At 29.0% G+C, this 19,320-nt stretch overlaps 2 protein-coding genes and 1 non-coding gene across 3 annotated transcripts; 2 read left to right on the top strand and 1 right to left on the bottom strand.

Moving 5' to 3' along the window:
• The first annotated feature begins 26 nt into the window (after positions 1–26).
• Positions 27–99, top strand: TRNAK-CUU (transfer RNA lysine (anticodon CUU)). The gene has a single exon. It is a non-coding gene; the product is annotated as a tRNA-Lys (tRNA).
• A 1,971-nt stretch (positions 100–2,070) lies between these two features.
• Positions 2,071–2,944, top strand: LOC137805720 (uncharacterized). The gene has a single exon (XM_068605653.1). It carries the CDS (start codon positions 2,126–2,128, stop codon positions 2,828–2,830), a length of 705 nt encoding a protein of 234 aa, XP_068461754.1. The 5' UTR covers positions 2,071–2,125; the 3' UTR covers positions 2,831–2,944.
• A 4,929-nt stretch (positions 2,945–7,873) lies between these two features.
• On the bottom strand, positions 7,874–19,037 carry LOC137806021 (abscisic acid 8'-hydroxylase 2). The gene is made up of 8 exons (XM_068605897.1): positions 18,529–19,037; positions 17,425–17,743; positions 16,430–16,579; positions 15,125–15,427; positions 14,465–14,554; positions 13,865–14,050; positions 12,552–12,670; positions 7,874–8,251 (listed from the first exon to the last, which is right to left on the bottom strand). The coding sequence occupies exons 1-8, from the start codon at positions 18,813–18,815 to the stop codon at positions 8,146–8,148; spliced, it is 1,560 nt and encodes a 519-aa protein (XP_068461998.1). The 5' UTR covers positions 18,816–19,037; the 3' UTR covers positions 7,874–8,145.
• Positions 19,038–19,320: the final 283 nt, after the last annotated feature.

Genomic DNA, 19,320 nt, shown 5'->3' with positions numbered 1-19,320 from the left:
ATTAACTAACGTAGATAAAATATAAAGCCCGTCTAGCTCAGTTGGTAGAGCGCAAGGCTCTTAACCTTGTGGTCGTGGGTTCGAGCCCCACGGTGGGCGATTTATTTTTTTTCATTTTTTTTTAATATTCACGTCCGGCCCAGTGGGCTATTGTTTGGACTCACTCCAATAGTCCAACTTCTCACTGTTTGATCATTCCGAAATAGGGCTTTTTTTCTTTTTTATTCACGTACGTCTCAGTCGGCTATTGTTTGGGCTCACTCTAATAGTCCAACTTCTCACTGTTTGATCCAATTAAATTTTAATTTAATGGTGTTTCTTTCTGCACCCTTATATTTTTCTTCTAGTACCCAAAGAAATACTTAAATTACCCTTAGTTTTGGATGATTCTGAAATAGATAGTGTTTTGTAAGCACAATTTTGTTTTTGGAAGAAGATAAAAAAATCATTACGGATAAGCATAACATATATTACACATAATCATAACACATTTTTTCACTTCCAAATTTACCGGAAGTCAAAAAAATATGTACCCAAAAAGTATGTTCTAAAAACATTTCAAAAAAAATAAGATATCATTTTTAAAAGGGATAAAATAGTCTTTTCCAAAAAAAAATGGGTTGCGTGAAGAAATTTGTTGAGGTAAGGAAGAAACACCCCTTAATCATATTAAAACCACATGATAGCTGTGTTTATTTTTTTCATATATATTAATCCTAATTGCCTTGCTTAATTTTGTTTTTTACCCAATAAAACCATTTCAATAATTAATTTTTTGGTCATTGAACGCAGGAAAAAATGGTTAAGAAAGATTATGCCCTTTATTGTGAAAACTCCAAACATGAATTCAAAACTCACTTTGGTAAAGAAAGAGAAATGGTTGCTATCTTTTTCACAACAATGATATTTTTATGTGACAACTTTTACATACCTACCTCTACATTCAAAGTTCCAATATATAAGATTTTAATCCTTCAAACACTGTGAATGAGACAAGTATGTGATCCTAAGAAAGAAAAAAAAGAAAGAACAACAAATAATGAATAACAAACATTTTGGCTGTGTATGAATATATATAATGAGGTCTGGTTTGAATATAAGGCAACTTTTTTGTCCTTTCTAAGACTAAGGAAGTTTCTTAGAATCTAAGAACAAAGGTGGATGATAGCATTCAGATCCTATGTCGTGCATTTTCAAAACAAAGACAAAGCACAGTTGTCAGAATCCCATGTTGAACACATACCAAACCATTTTCTAATCTAACATCTTAGTATTTTTCACATTCCTTATGCACTATGTTTCATCCTCTTCTTCCAACAACAACATCACAGGTTGGCATGCACGAGTGCAACAACACTGTTCTATAACCTCTGACATATCCACACAGATGGAACCTTCCTTTGAACACACTACTACCTTAGCTGTTATCACTATCCCAATTCCGTACCTTCATTTTTGCTTCCTCATCTCAATCTTAGATCTAGTTAGAGTCAAATTTTTATGGTTTACAATTATATATATATATATATATATATATATATATATATATATTCTTCAACAGAGTTGGAACTAAGAGAACGATTTGAACCACTTCTCGGTCGATCAGTCTGCACCTCACTCCTTATCGGCTCCCGCTCCCCCACCCCTCCTCCTTGCTAATTCCGAACTCGAATCCGACACTCAAATCAGAATTCGAGAATCAATGCTTAGTATTAAATGATTTTACGTAACTGATCTTTGGAGATATATTTATATGATTATTCTGGACTATTTTTCGTTAATAGACCTAATAAAAAATAAATTAACAATCGCAAAATCATTAACAGTTTCGTTGTTTGTCATATAGACCGGTTTGAATCGGGTGTCAAGTGAGAGTCTCGGTCGCGCAGATCTTACCAATACAATAAAAAAAACAAATATATATATATATATATATATATATATATATATATATATATATATATATATATATATATATATATATATATACCCGTTGAAGCACCCAGAGCCTATACCATAGTAGTAGCTTTCTAACCTTGACCATATAAAGAAAGAAAGAAAGAAGTTTTCTGTAGCTTTGCTTAGAGTGAAAACTGAATACCCTTATATTTCTTCCTCTCTAGTTATGGCACCCCTTGATTTTGTTGCCCTTAAAGACTTGCACAATTCAGCAAATAGGCTTCTGCATTCTCCATTGGTGAGACAAGGCTTGGTGCATGAAAGAGAAGAAAAATGGGTTGATGATGTGTCAGAGTCATCTCTGAGGATGTTGGAGGTGTGTGGCATCTCAAAAGATCTTCTCATGGTGGTGAAGGAGCACCTTCAAGAACTTCAGTTCACCTTGCGCAGAGCTAGCATTGGAGATGAAGGAACTGAGGAAAAAATCACAGCACACAACAGCTACAGGAAGAAGCTGAAGAAAGAAACATTGAAGTGTTTGAAGTGGTTGAAGAAGGGCATGAAGAGTGAGACATCAGTGACTCTGCACCCTCCAACAATGAATGAACAAAAACTAGTTCTGGTGGTTGATGTGCTAAGAGAAGTGAGGGTGATCATCATTTCCATTGTGGAATCACTCTTGTCCCTTGTTTCTTCACCCTGGTTGGATTCCAAATCAGGGAAAAGGTCCTTCACATCAAGGCTTGTGCGTGTGAATCTGCATAGTTTTTCAGATGCTGATATGAGTTTTGATGCCATGGTGCTTCAAAGTGCAAACAAAAGATTAGCAGGTGTGAGAATGGCTATAGAAGATCTTGAGGTGGAGTTGGAGTGCATGTTCAGACGTTTGATCCACACAAGGGTCTTGCTTCTTAACATTCTTACCAAATAGGAACCTTCATTTTCAAACTCAAACTCAAACCCTTTAACTACACACATTCTTTGAATGAAGATCTCATTGGTGCAAACCTCATATAGGTTTAAAGTTTAGTTTTATAATACATTCTTAACCATTTCTTCATTTATTATTCTTTGATTCTTTCAAATAATCATCAAATTCTGAATCTGCAACATGGTTGAAGACTAGCAGCAATTCATGTGCAGTTTGTACTAAGAATGAAAGCAATTGATTCAATTCCTTGTTTATGTTTTATTGTGCCATAAAACTCTTGATCTTATTTGAAGATAAGGGAAAGATTTAACACCAATAAAAGATTTGAACTATTCTTTTATAAATCACTTGAAAAAAAGTTACATTTCCAAATTAGAAAAATCAGAGATCATATTCTTAAAAAAAAAATTAAAACAGAACTTCAAGACCTCAAAAAAGAAAAACATATAATTGAATGCAAGAAAGAAATATCATGGTTAAAAGTCCCACATCTACTAAATATTATATCAATTTATATGATATAAATAGAGACAATTTTTATCTTATATAAATTGATTTTGTAAAAGTAAATTAAATTTAAATTTATTTATTGATATGATATCATAGTTTATTTGAACGAGAAATTGGAAATTCTACTTCATCTCTTAAGATCATTTATAATACTTTGTTATGCATAAAACTTTAAAAATATTTTCTAATATATATTTATCTCTTACATGATCATTAAATAAAGCTTAATATGTATATTATTTTAATTACAATAGTTTAATATTATATAATATGATAAAAATAAAAAATAAATCTTGTATTTAAATTTTTCATTATTATCTATTGACTTGAACTCATCATCATATATTAACCTTTATTCGATATTATACTTAACTTTTATCATGAGAATACTGAAGATCGAGAACATTTTTCATACAAACTTTGGCAACGTAAAAACGTTCAATTTCTCAAGATAATAAATCAAGATAAGTTTCAAGAGAAAGTAATTCATTTTCTCAAAGAGAAATAAATTTCACAATTCTATTAATGATTCAAAAGTTTTTTTGGAAGGTAGTATTTATATTAGGGGAGTTTCTTTCTGCAGTCCTACATTTTTCTTCCTTCACCCTTACATTTTTTTTCTGCACCCCTATGTTTTCTTACCTCACCCCTATGTTTTTCTTCTTGTACCCCACAATTTTGAAAATTTCTAAAATTGACCTTGACCTTTTATTTGAAAAAGGACACCGCGGATGAGTTGGTTTGGCACTTTTATTCCTCTTCATTCATTTGAGGCGTTGGTGGAGGGTCATGTTAGTTGTGCAGAGCAAGGTGGAGGAGTGGGCTGCGTTGCCGAAGTGTTACTTGGCTTTTAGAGGTAAGAATTAAGTTTTTTTTTAAGAGCATGGGTGATTATGGAGTTTTTGTGATTACTGAAAATCGAGATTTGAGATTGTGGTACGGATTGATCAATCCATAAGTGAAAATGTGATTTCTGGATTTGTCATTCCGTAAGTAAATCATTTTGTTTTCTAGATAAGAGGGTGTTCTGAAAGTAATTTTTTAATAAATTGTTGACTTAGGGATTACTGAATCCAAAAGCCTAATTTCTGTTATAGATTGATGAATCTGGAAGTTATTTTGACTTATGAATTTTTTAATCTAAAATGCATATTTTGAAGTATGGATTGGTGGATCCAGAATGACATATATCAATTACATACAAAAATTCTAAGAAAATAAAAATAAAATGCATAAAAGTAGATATGACATCTTACTAGAATACTATGATTAATTCACCAACATTCGAGTCCATAGTTCACTACCCTAACACAAACAAGGAAAGAAAAGCATAGTGAATATCAAAATATATTAACTCGTACCCAGCAATGGACATTATATTTACAAGTTTTACATGTCCATAAAGTGTAAAGCACCTTGTCTTCGTCCACCACTAGAGCTAAAATATCTTAACAAGCTTTTTCGCTTACACTTAAGACTAGAGGCTTGTGTGATGATAAGATAATGTCGATATCTTAAATAGTCTTTTTGCTTACGCTTAAAACTCTGGCTATGTGTTGATAATGCTAATGCCTTGAACAATCTTTTTGTTTATGTTTAAGATCAAAGGATTGTGTGCTAGTAAGTATCATATTGACACCTTAAACAATTTTTTACATGGTCTAATAGGAATAATCTCGACTTCTTTGATTGTCTACATTCATTAAAGGAAATATAGGTTCCCTCACAAAATAAATAAACATAATCCAAAAATTCTTACAAATATTCCTACAATCACGCAAAACTTATTTATCATTAAATGTTAATTACAAGATAAATCATGATTATTAAAAGAATTTTATTTAAAAAAATTATTATTATTATTATTATTATTATTATTATTATAATAATAATAATAGTTAAATCAACACCATCAAATAATAGAGGAAAATTAGAGATTATGGACCAATTTGAACCTAATTTAAAAAATAATAGTAAATTAAAATAGAAGTTCTATGTCTAAGAAAAAGAGAATCACACATTTTAAATATTTTAGTTAAAAGGTATTTGCGCATCTCTTAGTTAAAACAATTAACAATTACCATAGAAACTATTAAAAAAAAAGTTATATATGATATAATTATCAATCATCATATAATAATAGATTATCAATCATCATATCATATGATAACATGTACTCTCTAGCATGAGTTTTATAAAATCAAAATAAACAAATATAATAAATAATAATAATATTTTAATATTTAGAAAGGATGACTACAACCAAAATAACAACAAATATTGATAAGAAAAATAATAAAAACTAGTAAGTAATAAGACAAACTAAATCCTAATCTTAATAATTGACACATATTACATAAACAACCTCCAGTATTACATTAAATATCACATCAATTGTAATATATACATATAATATTATAACCAACTAATATAGTATGTGGCAACTTGTTTATAAATTTGCATGGGTTTAATTTTTACATCAATTTCTCAGCCATCAATATTATTTTGAAATTGTAATTGTAGTGATAGTTTTTATAGTTAAAATTAACTACATTAAATTTGCCTCTTATTTTACTAAGTAATGGAAAAAAAGATATCAACTATATTTACTATCACATTTTCATATTAACAAATATATGATAGGTTATATTTATCTATTAATTTTTTTAAAGTGAATATCTTTGTTTAAAAAAAGAAAAATTGATGAATTATATTTATTGTAGTTTTATGTATTACAAGGTGACATGGTTTTTTTTATCAACAAGAAAATATATAATAAATGTAGCCTACTTTAAGAGTGGTCTAACCCTCTTATTATAAAGAATAAAAGAGATATATGTTAAGAAGTGGATTTTAAGCCTAACTCAATCTCATAAAACCGGCTTAATGAGGTGAAGTTTGCACCCACTTATATACTATGAAAGGCTCTAATATCTAGTCGATGTGGGATTTCCAACACACTCCTCACGTCGAGGCTACCAACTCGTGCGTGGAGATATATGTTATGGGTGGTCTGATAACGACCCGATGGCGGGTGACCTGATAAACCCAACAAATACTCGCTAAGATAGGCTCGAAAATGACTTTGATACCATATAAGAAAATGATAAAAAATGGTAAGAAGAAGAGATGTTTCTTATTCTCTTACGTGTATATTACATCACTCCATGTATAGGAAATATATAGGAAGTTCCTCTCCCCAAATTACAATCTAATTAGGTAGGATACTAATCATGAGATTCTATAATTATTAAATTAATTGCATATAATTAGGTACAATATCGTCAAATATTGCATACAATAATTACATATAATTTGATAATTATTATTTCCTTAATAATATACATATCAAGAAAATCTCGATTACCTACCTTGTTCAGTTAACTAAAAATCGACTTAAAAATCAATAAAAAAAAGATTAAAGGTGGTATGGTGATAAGAGGGTTAATGCAAGAAGAAGAAGAGTTTGATTTGATAGTAAGTTGTGTGAAGATCCACAAAATAATAGAAAATGCAAGGATAGAGGTTGTTTGAAAATCAAGGATCTTTCATAACTTATCATGAATGGTAACATGAGACACACCATTATTATGTATCTTATCTCACAATGCAATTGGAAGACCATTTGTGTCCATACAATGTGTTTGTGGAGTGTTGATTTCTTGTTCAACTCACTTCAACCTTTTCTTTTTTTTCTTTCTCTTTTCTCTTTTTATCTCCCCCATGCAAAATCACAACTCAGATTTTAACATGTTAGGCTTATTTTTGTCTCCCATTATTTCCACTTGCAAAGAATCCTTTTTCTTGTTGCTCAAACACTGCCCACGTATATGCTCATATCATCACCAATCATCTCATACCACATCTCTTCATTTTCCATCTTTTAGGGTATCTTCAATTGTTAAAACATTCTTTCAAAAATTTCTACAACCTTTTCATATCTTAACACCACACTACCTTATCCATAGACAACATTAATTGATGTGATTCAATATTCTTCACTATTCTCAACTCCATATAGAAAAAATTGTTTAGATAATGTGAAACAATACTTTAGATAATTTAGATAATGTGAAACGATTTTTCTCAACTCCATATAGAAAAATACTTTAGATAATGTGAAACAATACTTTAGATAATTTAGATAATGTGAAACGATTTTTCACAAAAGTAATATAATTTACGATTTTAGATAAAAGATAGAAGTAGTATGTGTTATGTATAACTTCACTTAAAGTTAATTTTAAAGAGTCGTTAGAGTGTGATACGACTTTTATTTAACGAAATTGGTATTAAGAATTTGTTAAAATGACTTATTTTTAACGAAATAGGTAAAGTGATATTAGTAGGATACAACTTTTACCTAGAGTTTTTTTTTTAATTGAAAATTGTATCACCTTAAAGTTATCAACATGTACTACTTACCTATTTTTTTTAAAAAAAATCTTAATTTGCGAAAAACTTCAGTACTTAAAAATCTAAATCTGACATGTATGTATATAATCTGCAAATTTATCTTAATGTAAACATGAATTGAATTATAAATAATCAGCATTCACATATATTTTCAATTTTGAATATTTTGATTAACTTGTACATATTTTTTTTTTCCTGCACAAACAAATTGATCATGCAGAGTGTATTATGGGTAGATTCAAGTGAGAATCTTTATATATATCTCTACAACAAAATGAAAGATGAATAAAAAAAAAATATTCATTATTTTTTTTGACTGGGGACAAATTGGTTTGGTCCCACTTTCTTAACATGTTGTGAATTGATGAGTCTTAATTAAGTTTGGAAGTTCACGTAAATATCTTGGTTCTTGGGGTTATCTTCACTGGTAATCCATGTTTGGGCACAGGAAAAGGACCATATTGTATTCCATCCTCATTTCCCACCACTTCCCACCTAAATCAAAATAACAACAAATCAACACAAAATCTCTTTCAAAATTTCATCTTTAATTTCAATCTATACTCATATATATAGTTAATACTATTTTTCAAACATGTTAACAGCTGCATTTTGTCCAAGACCATTCACAATATATTATTCATGAAAATCATATACATTTCACTAATAGGGTAGTTGCAACAAATATATTATATCACAGTGGTAGTTGCAACAAGCCTGACTCAACCTCGTGAATGAGATTATATATTTATGGATGATCCGATGACACAATAGATCTAACAAACACTCGTTAGAATAAACTTTAAATGACTACCATATTAAAAAATTGATTTTAAGTCTAAAACTCAATCTCATAAAACTAGCTTGAAATATGAGATATGTCCTCACTAATATACTATGAAATGCTTTAATATTGAGTTAACGTATTAACAGTGTAAGATCTCCTTCTGTATAAGAAGAGCCATATACATTGTAAAAGCTTTCACAGTTCTCTATTTTCATCATATATATAATTGTTAATTTTTTTTTTATATATTATATGTTAGTTGAAGATGTTTTTTTTTATTTGAGTGAGACAAATATCTGTAATAATTTTTATACAGAGGTTAGAGCATCCATGAATGTTTCATTTAGTTTATTCATTATTTGTCAGTAAAGAAAAAAAAAATACCTTCAATCAAATTGAAAAATCCATATCTTGTCACAAATTAATGTGCAGCATATATATGGCACACTCTATACAACATTCTCTTAATAGTTAGCATTTAGACAAAGATTGTTTGGAATGAAAGAGAAAAATGGGTGAGGGTCACATTCAAATGAATTAATGTGGGTGATGAAGACAAGGTTGGTGTTGGTGAAATATTATATATGATGTGGTGTGTAATTGTGCAGAGGAATGTGTGGTATCAACTAAAACTTGTTCTATTCAAATTTGACTGCATCAACATTATGGACTTTGTCTTCCTTTCTCACACCTCCCACCATTATCTCTTCTTGTCATTTCATCAACCCTAATTTCATTGCCATTCATGCACATAATTAATAATATTTCTAACTCAGTTTTTATATTCTTTTAGGATCTTTCTGAAAAAGAAGGTACTTTACTTCTATGATTGAGTGTTTCCTATGACTGTGAAGTTTTTGATATATACATATATATATATATATATATATATATGTATATATATATATATGAGTAATTATGGACCAAGCTTGCTTGAGAAACTAAAGGACAAGTTATCCTGATTGGTCCAGATAAATAAAGATCAATGTGAAGTCACATTCATTGATTAAGTGGTTATAAAAAAAGAGAAGGGGTTTTTCATTTTGAATAAATCTTTGTTATTCCTTTCATATTATAGTAGTTCTTTTCCTTCTTTAAAAAAATTTGAAAATCTAGTTTTTTTTTTCAGTATAGAAAATAACATAAAAATGATATTTTTCTCTACTAATTTTGCAAGACTAAATTAATTTCATTTTTATGTTCCTAGTTCAACTTGTTTGAAAGATTTAATAATCACTTATTTTGATTTGTTTAGAATTTATTTTGAAAAATAAAATTATTTCTCCTAAACATTACAAGAAAATCATGAAATAGAAACCAAAATAATTAGTTGCAATAGTAACTAAATTAGAGACCATTTTAGAAACTAAAAAAAATTTGGTTTCTAAATTTGTTTCTATTATTTTCTATTATTGTTAAATAGTTTCTAAATTGGTATCTAATTAGCAACCAAGGTTTTAGAGACTAAATTTAGAAACTAAATAATTGGTATCTAAAACCTTAATTGCTAATTAGATACCAATTTAAAAACTATTTAACAATAATAAAAAATAATAGAAACTAATTTAGAAACCAAATTTCTTTTTAATTTCTAAAATGGTCTCTAATTTAGTTACTATTGCAACTAATTATTTTGATTTCTAGAAATTAGTTTCTATTTCATCATTTTTTTTACTGAAAATAATCACAGCCAAACATGCATAAAAGAAATTGTAAATTAATATCACATATTCTAATTAAGGGACTTTATATATTATGATAAATCATCATCATTAATTATATATATATATAATGCTATATGTTGGATATATAACATACCCTCTTTCCATTTAACTATTGCATATATTACAACTATTTCGAATAAATTAATACTTTTTCTCATCTCTCTAAAAACACTAATTTTTTGTTATTATTATTTTTGTTTGAAGGAAGATGTTGTTTGATAGATATCTTAACAATTTTATATTAAAATGGATTGGGATTTTTTAATTATAAGTTTGAAAAGTAGGTTTTATTTTGTATAAAGTTTGAGATATTCTTAAAATATTTTATTTAATTAGAATTTTTTTAATAATATTATATGTACATAAAAGTTAGAGATGTGACGATCATGTAAAATTAATACATACATAAAAGAAGAAAATATAACTTACAATAAAAAAAAAGAGTATAGTTTATAATAACTTTAAAGTAAGTTATAGTTAGAAAGAAGTTTCTTTAATATTCTCCATTTAGAAAGATGAGTTTGTGAGTTACATGTGCAAGGGTGTTATGAATACGTTTGGCAACAATACCATGCATGTGTGACACGTATACGTATGAAATACATGGCTAATGATGAGATCCCTATTCACTTGTTCACTAGCTATAATATTTGAAATATTCAATTTGGAATCATTTGTTTTGCGAATGCAGAGTTGCTTGGCTAATTTAGAATCTCTGTTATAACTGGTTAGGAATAAGATCAGTGGATTGTATGGATCCTGGGTCTCATTTTGAACATTTTAAGATTCTGGATGCACCTATTTCAGTTAATCTTATTATGGGAAACCTGTGGATTGCGTTGGTTAGTGAGATATGGAGGCACAGGAATAATTGTTTATTTAAAGGTGGAGTGGTTGATCACACTGAAATTTTCTCTCTAACACAGATTAAGGTTTGGTCATGGATCTCATCAAAGATACCGTCAGCTAATTTCTCATTCTCTGATTGGTGTCTTGAACCCTTGGTATGTATGTATTCTGTTTAGTTTTTATGTAAAAGGTTGTTTCTTGGGTTTCTTTTATTATTGATTGAGATGGGAAAGAGAGTAGGAGGTCTTTTGGTTGATATGTAGATGGAAAGGCTCTTTGAGAAAATCTGTTTTGTTGTATAAGGGTTGGACCACCCCTGAAGTGGTCTTATTTAATTTCATTGCTATTTGCTGATAAAAAAAAAAATTGAAATATTCAAATCCTAAAAAGAAACCCCTTTTTTTAATGCTTGAAAGAGGACCACTTCCACATCTTAAGGAACATGCTGAAGCCCTACAAAACTAGGACCACCCTCATAAATCAATCTTCCTTGTAATGATCAATTGAAAGATCCCTATCGTAGCTGACAAACTTATTTTGCACAAACTTCATTCAAGATACATATACTTATACTTGCTTCTAATGCACATGGTTTTCGAGATTTCAAAAGGAGAAATCACCATGTATGTTTAAAATCAAGTTTAGTGTTTGTTATGGAAGGGTTAACCACTAGTAATATATAGTGTACACATCTTAAGTGTTTATGGAAGAAAATGCATGAAATTTTACATGATACTAAGATTGATGTTATGTAAGGATATAATAAACTTATGTAAGGGTATCAGCCACAACTCTATAACTGATAAAAAAAATTATAAACACAACTTTTTGTAAACACAACTACTAAATTCTAAACCCTAAATCATAAACACTACTACTGTGTCAAAGTAAAAAGTATAATCTTAATATATAATAATTTAGGGTTTAGGGATTGAGATTGTTTGTATAATCCTAAATACAACTATTGTGTGGAAGTAAGAAGTATAATCTCAATATATAATAATTTAGGGTTTAGGGATTAAGATTGCATGTATAAGATTTGCAAGAATTTTTTACGCTATAATTTTTGCAGACTTACGGTCTAATCTGTAATGAAAAGAGCCTAATGAAGTCTAGGTGTAGTTTTGTAGTATTAGTGGTTTGTAAGATACGTAATGTGATACTTATATAAGAGTTAGAACATTCTTGAAGTGTCTATTTTTAATTTAATTATTTTTTATTGATAAAAAATAATAATTTAAATGTTACATATCATTTTTAATGATTAATCTTTTTAGGATACACAAACATAATCTATAATATTAGTGGTTAGAGGTTGAAACATCTCTAAAATACTATATTCCATTTATTCATTCATTAATAAGAAAAGTTAAAAGTTAAATGGTGATGATATAATGATGAATGTGCATGCATGATATTTATATTTAGGAGAAACCTGTAAGAAAGTGTGAGATGATGGAGAAGCACAAGAAGTTCAAGCTTGGCCAGCTCACTCCCTGGACAAGAGTGGACACCATTTCCAAAAGGCATGTATGTGTTTGGTCTCGGTGGCACCTGCATCATCACATAAACACCAAACTCAATCTCATGACATATGCATGTGCATGCATGCATACATACATGTACATACATCAACTCTCTGTCCTAGTACCATTAATGACTGCATGCATGCATGCAGCAATTGTCTGGTGTTTGGCAAAAAGGATAAGAAACAATGGAATTAATTGTCGTGCTATGGTACAAAGGGATATCACGTGCCTCTGATACTGAGGAGATTGTGAAAACACAGAATGATTGAGCTTAGAAGAGGAGAAAGATTCAAATAGGGAATGAAAGTGACTTCACACCATTCATAACCTTATGTTCCTCACATAAAAGATAACCCCTGCTCCTCAAATCATTGCTTTCATCACTTCCTCTTATTATTTTATTCATTTTCTGCACACGTATGGTTTCTTAGACATAGATATTTTGTTCTACTTCTTGGATGCATTCACCAAAAAATATACAAAAGTACACAGTTACTAACGTTCTAAAATCGATTTATAAGAAGTGATTTCTACTTGTTTTTATATATTTTCATGATTTTACATTTAATATGTGGGATTTCTAACATTCTAACGTATTTTTTCATGTTGAATTTATCAACTCATGCATATGATTACATATTTATGGATGGTTCGATAACGATTTAATAAATCGACAAATTCTTGTTATAATATATTTTAAATAACTCTGATATCATTTTTAAAGGATGAAACAATACAGAATAAAATAGACAAGCACGTCTCTCTCCAAAGCGAAACAAAACCTAATAAAATTGTCACAAACTATTTACTAAAAACAACACCAGCCAAGTCATCTAGCGTACCGCATGAGTTATTCTGAAAACAACTTAAACACCTATCATTCAAAATCATCACAAATGCTAGTATCTCTCAAAAACACAAAGAATCAACCCCGACCAATGTATAAACAAAATGGATGTTTAATTTAATCTTATAAAATGACTTAAATCAATATCTTATAAAAGATCTTTATATATAGTCGATGTGAAATATTAATATCTTGTTAAATATTTTTATATCTAATCAACGTGAAATATTAATATTTTATGAAACATTTGTATATCTAGTCGATCTGAAATAGTAATGAAACATCTTTATATCTAGTTTATCTGAATCAAACTTTTATATATATATATATATATAATTTTTAAAGAAAATGATTAAGAAAATTGTTTGTTACCTCGAATCTTGAAGGGTCGAACTTCTCTGGGTGAGGGAAGAAGTGAGCAGAATGATGAATGCTTCTGAAGAGTGGAAGAACCTTCCAACCTTTTGGAATCCTGTAACCTTCCAATTCAACATCTCTCACTGCTTCTCTGAATGTGAATGACAAAATGCTTGCACTTCTCAGTGTTTCTTGGATCACCTGAATTTTCATTCACTTTAATCTCATAACTATTTTTTTTTCATTTCTAAATTAACCATGCATATTTATTTCAAATTATCTTTCATTTTCTAATATAATATATGTTCTTTTCCTTTTGTTTATAGAAAATATATAAATTATTGCAAAAGATCTTTCAAAACTAGTGAAGTAAAAAAATGGAAAGGGGTCATGTCTATTTTTTCCTACTTATAGTAACATCAAAATTACTAATAAAAATTTATTAAAAAAACAGTAACGTCAACTTTGTCAATGTCAATTAATGTCTTCCAAGTGAATTTTAGTGGACAAAATCAATTATTTTTCAATTGAAAAACAATTTGATGTTGACCAAACCAATTATTTTTTTATAGAAAAGAAAGGAATTAATAAAAAAAAAAGTAATAATATATATACCCGACTTGTGAATGGCATTTGCCTAGTATCATCCCATGAAAGTCCTCGATTTTCCATAGCTAGTTTGCTTTTTATTCCTTCTTGTTCTTTCTGCAAAGTTAAAATTTACAGAAAAAATAATCAAAATCAGCCATAGTTATCAGTAAAAAGTGTATCCAATAACAATGCAAATAATCCTTCCATCATAAGTAATTATTAAATAAATTTCTTGATTTTTATAATCTTATTTTATCAAATAATCTTCAATTAAATTTTCCAAAACTCTATTTTCCAACTTGACACACATATTTTATTCTCGTTATTTACTGCAAAAGGCAGTGTTTTTTGTGTACCAAGATGAAAATAATTATCCTAAGATTGTTTTTTTAATTAAACTTGATATCTAAATAAATAAAAAAGTGATTCATATTGTTAATTAACATAAGGGTAACTTGAAAATCATTCTGTTACTTTAAAATCCGATCATTTTGACTGTGTAATTAACATCCTATGAAGAATGAAAGCACAAAATATTTATTCTAAAGACATGAATATTTTAATAGCTATTATTTTACAATGTATAAAAAAAACTTATTTAACCTAATTTTGGCAATTATCATAAAGACATTCTAAAAGGGTATAAAAAAAGAGAAAAGAAAAAGAATAGAATAGTAGTGTGACCGTCACAGCTTCCAATAGATTGGAGTTGTCATGAAGGTACTTGAGGACCCATGTTAGAGCACTTGCTGTGGTGTCATGTGCAGCAAATATCACACCTATCAGATTATCAGCTACCTGAGAATCACTCAGTTCGATCAACACCTTCTTCTTTTCACCACCATCATTTGATGGTGATGATGAAAAAGACGAAGATGTTGATCTTGCTTGCAATAGAACCTCCAATAATCCTCCTCCTTGCTTTGGACTCTCCACTTTTCTTCTCTCTATTATCTTCCTTATGCTTTTATTCAAATGCTTCCTTGCCTTCACACACAAACACATTTCCTCTTCTTAACATCATCAATAAATCCTTCAATTTCAGAGTAGAATACTTTTGAAATATTTTTAAATATGAAAGAGAAAAATAAATAAATTGTTATTTGACAACTACATATTAAAAACATCAGTTTATAATTATATTTTTTTTTCAATGTAACATTTAATATATAGATAGTAAAATATTACTTTGACAAAAAATTCAGTTTTCAACTATGTTTTGATCAATGTAACATTCAATATAAAAGAGTATACATTACAAAAAAAAATTATTAAATAAAAATAAATTTTAGAGAAAAAAAATAATTAGTTGTTATATTAATAAAATTAAATATTACTTTAAAGACTAAAAAATTATTAGTATCTAAATTAGTTTCTATTAAATAATTTTTAAATTAGTATCTAATTTAGAATCTAAATAATTGGTAACTAAAATTTAAGTAACTAATTAGATACCACTTTAGAAATTATTTATCAATAATAAAAATTAATTTAGATATCAATAATTTTTTTAATTTCTAAAATATTATTTAATTTAATCAACATAAAAATTAATTATTTTTTAATAATTTTGTAATAGTGATAATATTATTTTGATAAATGTGTATTGAAAGATAATAGTTTATAACTGTATTAGTTAATGCATATTAAAATATTTATGTTTTCAGTTATAGTATGTTACATAGTTTTCAACATATCTACATATAACACGGTTTTGTTTTTTTCCACTTCTAACTTTACTTTTGATTCCTTTGACTTATTCCTTAACTACGTAAAATACTCCCACGTTGTATCATAATGATTCGTACGGAAAGTATCTCTCGTAATCAATTCGTATCAAAATTATACGTACTATCTAACAATTATTCTCAATAATAATAGTAATAATAATAATAAATTTATCAGAAAAAAATAATAATAATAATAATAATTAAAAAAATTATCAGAAAAAATAATAATAATAATAATAATAAATGATTTATAATGAACCTTCATTGCTTTCCAATAGGAAGTTCCAGGAAGATGTAAAGGATAAGAGTTGTAGCCTTTCTCCAAGCAACGATACAACTCTCTGATTTCTTCCATTTCCAGTTCCTTTATTTCACCAAAGGCTGAGATTGCTGCTACTTCAAAAGCATACTAATTCAACACAAAACAACAAAAATAAATCATTTACCTTCTTCTTCACAAACTATTTTTTTCAGAAACTATTTTTTGAGAATATAATTAAAACCATGCAGGACCACTTATTTTGAAAAAAAAAACATAAAAAGTATTGCTGAACCACTTATATTGAAGAAAAAAACATAAAAGTAGTTAACCAAGATATTTTTAACTATGTGTTTGCATCCATAAATAACAATAATTTATGTGCTCTAGGAATTATTATTTTTATTTTTTTATCAGTCAAAATAAATAAATGAATGTAACTCAATTAAGGGGTGATTCAACTCTTACACAAAATATACAAACAAACACTTCTCTATCTGACCATAACATATTTCACAAAATACCTCCAACTGTCATTACTTTCTTTCTTTTTTTTATCAGCAAAAAGGATTGAATAACAGTAACCATTAAGGGGTGGTTCAGCCCTTATACATACCTAAAAAATATGAGACAATTTCTCTGGTCTCCCAAACCAACAAATAGAGAGAGACAAGCAAATCTACCACTAAAAACTCATACAGCCCGTACACTTTCAAGACTAACTCGTATTAAAAACCCGTCCAGCGGTCATTACTAGCATACCCCAATTGAAAAAACCCTACCGTTTTCAACTGACTCAAAAACACCTGTCACCATCTTGCCACCCTAAAAACCTTTTCTAATCGAGAGCATGCATACCAGATGGAATTCTTATGATACCATAAAAGAAACTTGTATATTAGAATTAATTGAAAATGTGACCAATTTTAAAGGGAATAAAGCTATAGTTATATTGAAAGTAAGAAGTTAAGAAGATTGATAGGTTTGTTGAATACCTTTTTCATCTCTTGCAAGGTGTTGATGGTTTTGTTAGTCCAAGAGGGGACCATTTTGATGACAATTTGCTCAACCTGAGAGACAGAGTGTTTGATGGTGGAGGGCATGAAGGAGGCCTGAACCAGCCTCTTGAGCATGGAGTGATAGGCACCTTGCTGAAAGAACACAGCCTCTGGTCCTATCAACCTCTCTTTGCTTGGAGGGTATGTTGGCTTAAATAGATGTGCTTGAGTCACAAGCACTGTCCTTGCTGCCTCAGGGCTTGATATCATCACACATGGACATCCCAATATGTTTGTCTTGAATATATCTCCATACCTTCACCACACAATCATCACTCACCATAAACACCAAATTCCAAACACACACTACATCATTTTTCAACCTTTTTCACTTTAGGTCATACTCATATGTCAACCAAATAAAAAAAAAAAGTAAAGAAGTGTTGTCTTAAGAAAGATATAAACAATATTTTTTAGTTATTTTTACCATTTTTCATTTTAGACCACACTATTTTTCATCATTTTCACTTTAGACCATATTAATATCTCAAGAATAAAAAATATTTTATGAAAAAAATATAAACAACATTTTTTAGTATTTTTCACTTTAGACCATACTGTTTTTCACCATTTTTCACTTTAGACCATATTAATATGTCAATGAAGTAAAACAAAAATAAAAAAAATATTTCTAAAAGCTACCTTTTTTAGTTGTTTTTCACCATTTTTCACTTTAGATATATTTTTCAGTTTAAATCATACTGAAATACCATTTTTCACTTTAGACCATATTGACGTGGAATATTGACATGGAATAGTAGATTAAGCAACTTTTTTTTAGTTGTTAGTCTAATATAAAAAGGTGTAGTAAACACACATTCAAATGCACTTTCATACACAAGTCCCTTTTCACATACCAATCCCTCAACTTGTTTAGCCAAGCCCATGAACCTTTATTTCATGTGTTTCAATAGTATACACATGTATGAGATGACATGCACCACCCAACTCAAACAAACATCATATAGTAATAAAGTGATACATATATTTAGGAAAAACATTGACATGGTCAACACAAACATTTTATACATGTATATATACCTATTTTGGCGGTTAGAAAAGAAGGAATTTGGGTTTTGAGTGTAGAGTTTGAGGGTTTCACCAAGGTAGGGCCAACCCATGGAGCCAGGGGGAAGCTTTTTGTGGTTGTGGTGGTGGCACCATTGGAGGAGGGTTAGGAGGAGAAAGAAAGAGGTGAAGAAGAAGGAGGTGATGATGAAGAGAAGGGAATCTTGAAAGGGGTTGGTAAGAGGGTGCATGGTGGAGGAAGTGAATTTGGAGAGAAAGAGAGAAGAAGAGAAAGAGAAAGAGAAAGAGTTTGAAGACATATAGAGAGAGAAAGGATAGTGATATGTATAGTTTTGAAACTGAAAAGAGTTGTGAAGAGGTGTCGGTTGGGAGGAAAAGGTTTTATAGAGTGGGTTGGGACATGCGTCACACTTCAACTTCAATCACCCTTCACAAGTGCCACAAATAACTAACTATTATAAACAAATGCACCAACAAAAATCTAGAATTTCCTCATCTTTTCTCTTCTTCCATCTATGCATGTAAACCCATTAAAGCCCAACATATATAGTATCTTTAGCTAGGAACTCATCAATAATCCCTTTATATCCATTACTTTTTATTTTTATAGTTATTCAATAGGTAGAAAAGGTGTCGTCACACAAATTTTTGTTTAACTTTCAGTTTTTGTTTTGGATAAGTTTTGATAGTCTATATATAATGGAATAGACGTAAAAGATTTTTTGATACTTAAGTCATTAGTCGGTATTCGGTGATTTTAGTTAATAAATATTATTAAATGTATACCTTAATTTGAATATAATC

This window comes from Phaseolus vulgaris, chromosome 3 (assembly GCF_000499845.2).
Source record: "Phaseolus vulgaris cultivar G19833 chromosome 3, P. vulgaris v2.0, whole genome shotgun sequence".
In the NCBI taxonomy this organism is placed as follows: Eukaryota; Viridiplantae; Streptophyta; class Magnoliopsida; order Fabales; family Fabaceae; genus Phaseolus; species Phaseolus vulgaris.
This window is presented reverse-complemented; position numbering and strand designations above follow the sequence as displayed.

Excerpts from the sequence above, each read along its gene's own strand:
- LOC137806021 (XM_068605897.1), bottom strand. The coding sequence starts at position 18,815 with ATGTCTTCAAACTCTTTCTCTTTCTCTTTCTCTTCTTCTCTCTTTCTC. Across the intron at positions 17,744-18,528 it reads TTTTCTAACCGCCAAAATAG|GTATGGAGATATATTCAAGA; the intron begins GTATATATACAT and ends TGTGTGGTGAAG. Across the intron at positions 14,051-14,464 it reads AAATGCCATTCACAAGTCGG|GTGATCCAAGAAACACTGAG; the intron begins GTATATATATTA and ends ATGAAAATTCAG.
- LOC137805720 (XM_068605653.1), top strand. The coding sequence starts at position 2,126 with ATGGCACCCCTTGATTTTGTTGCCCTTAAAGACTTGCACAATTCAGCA.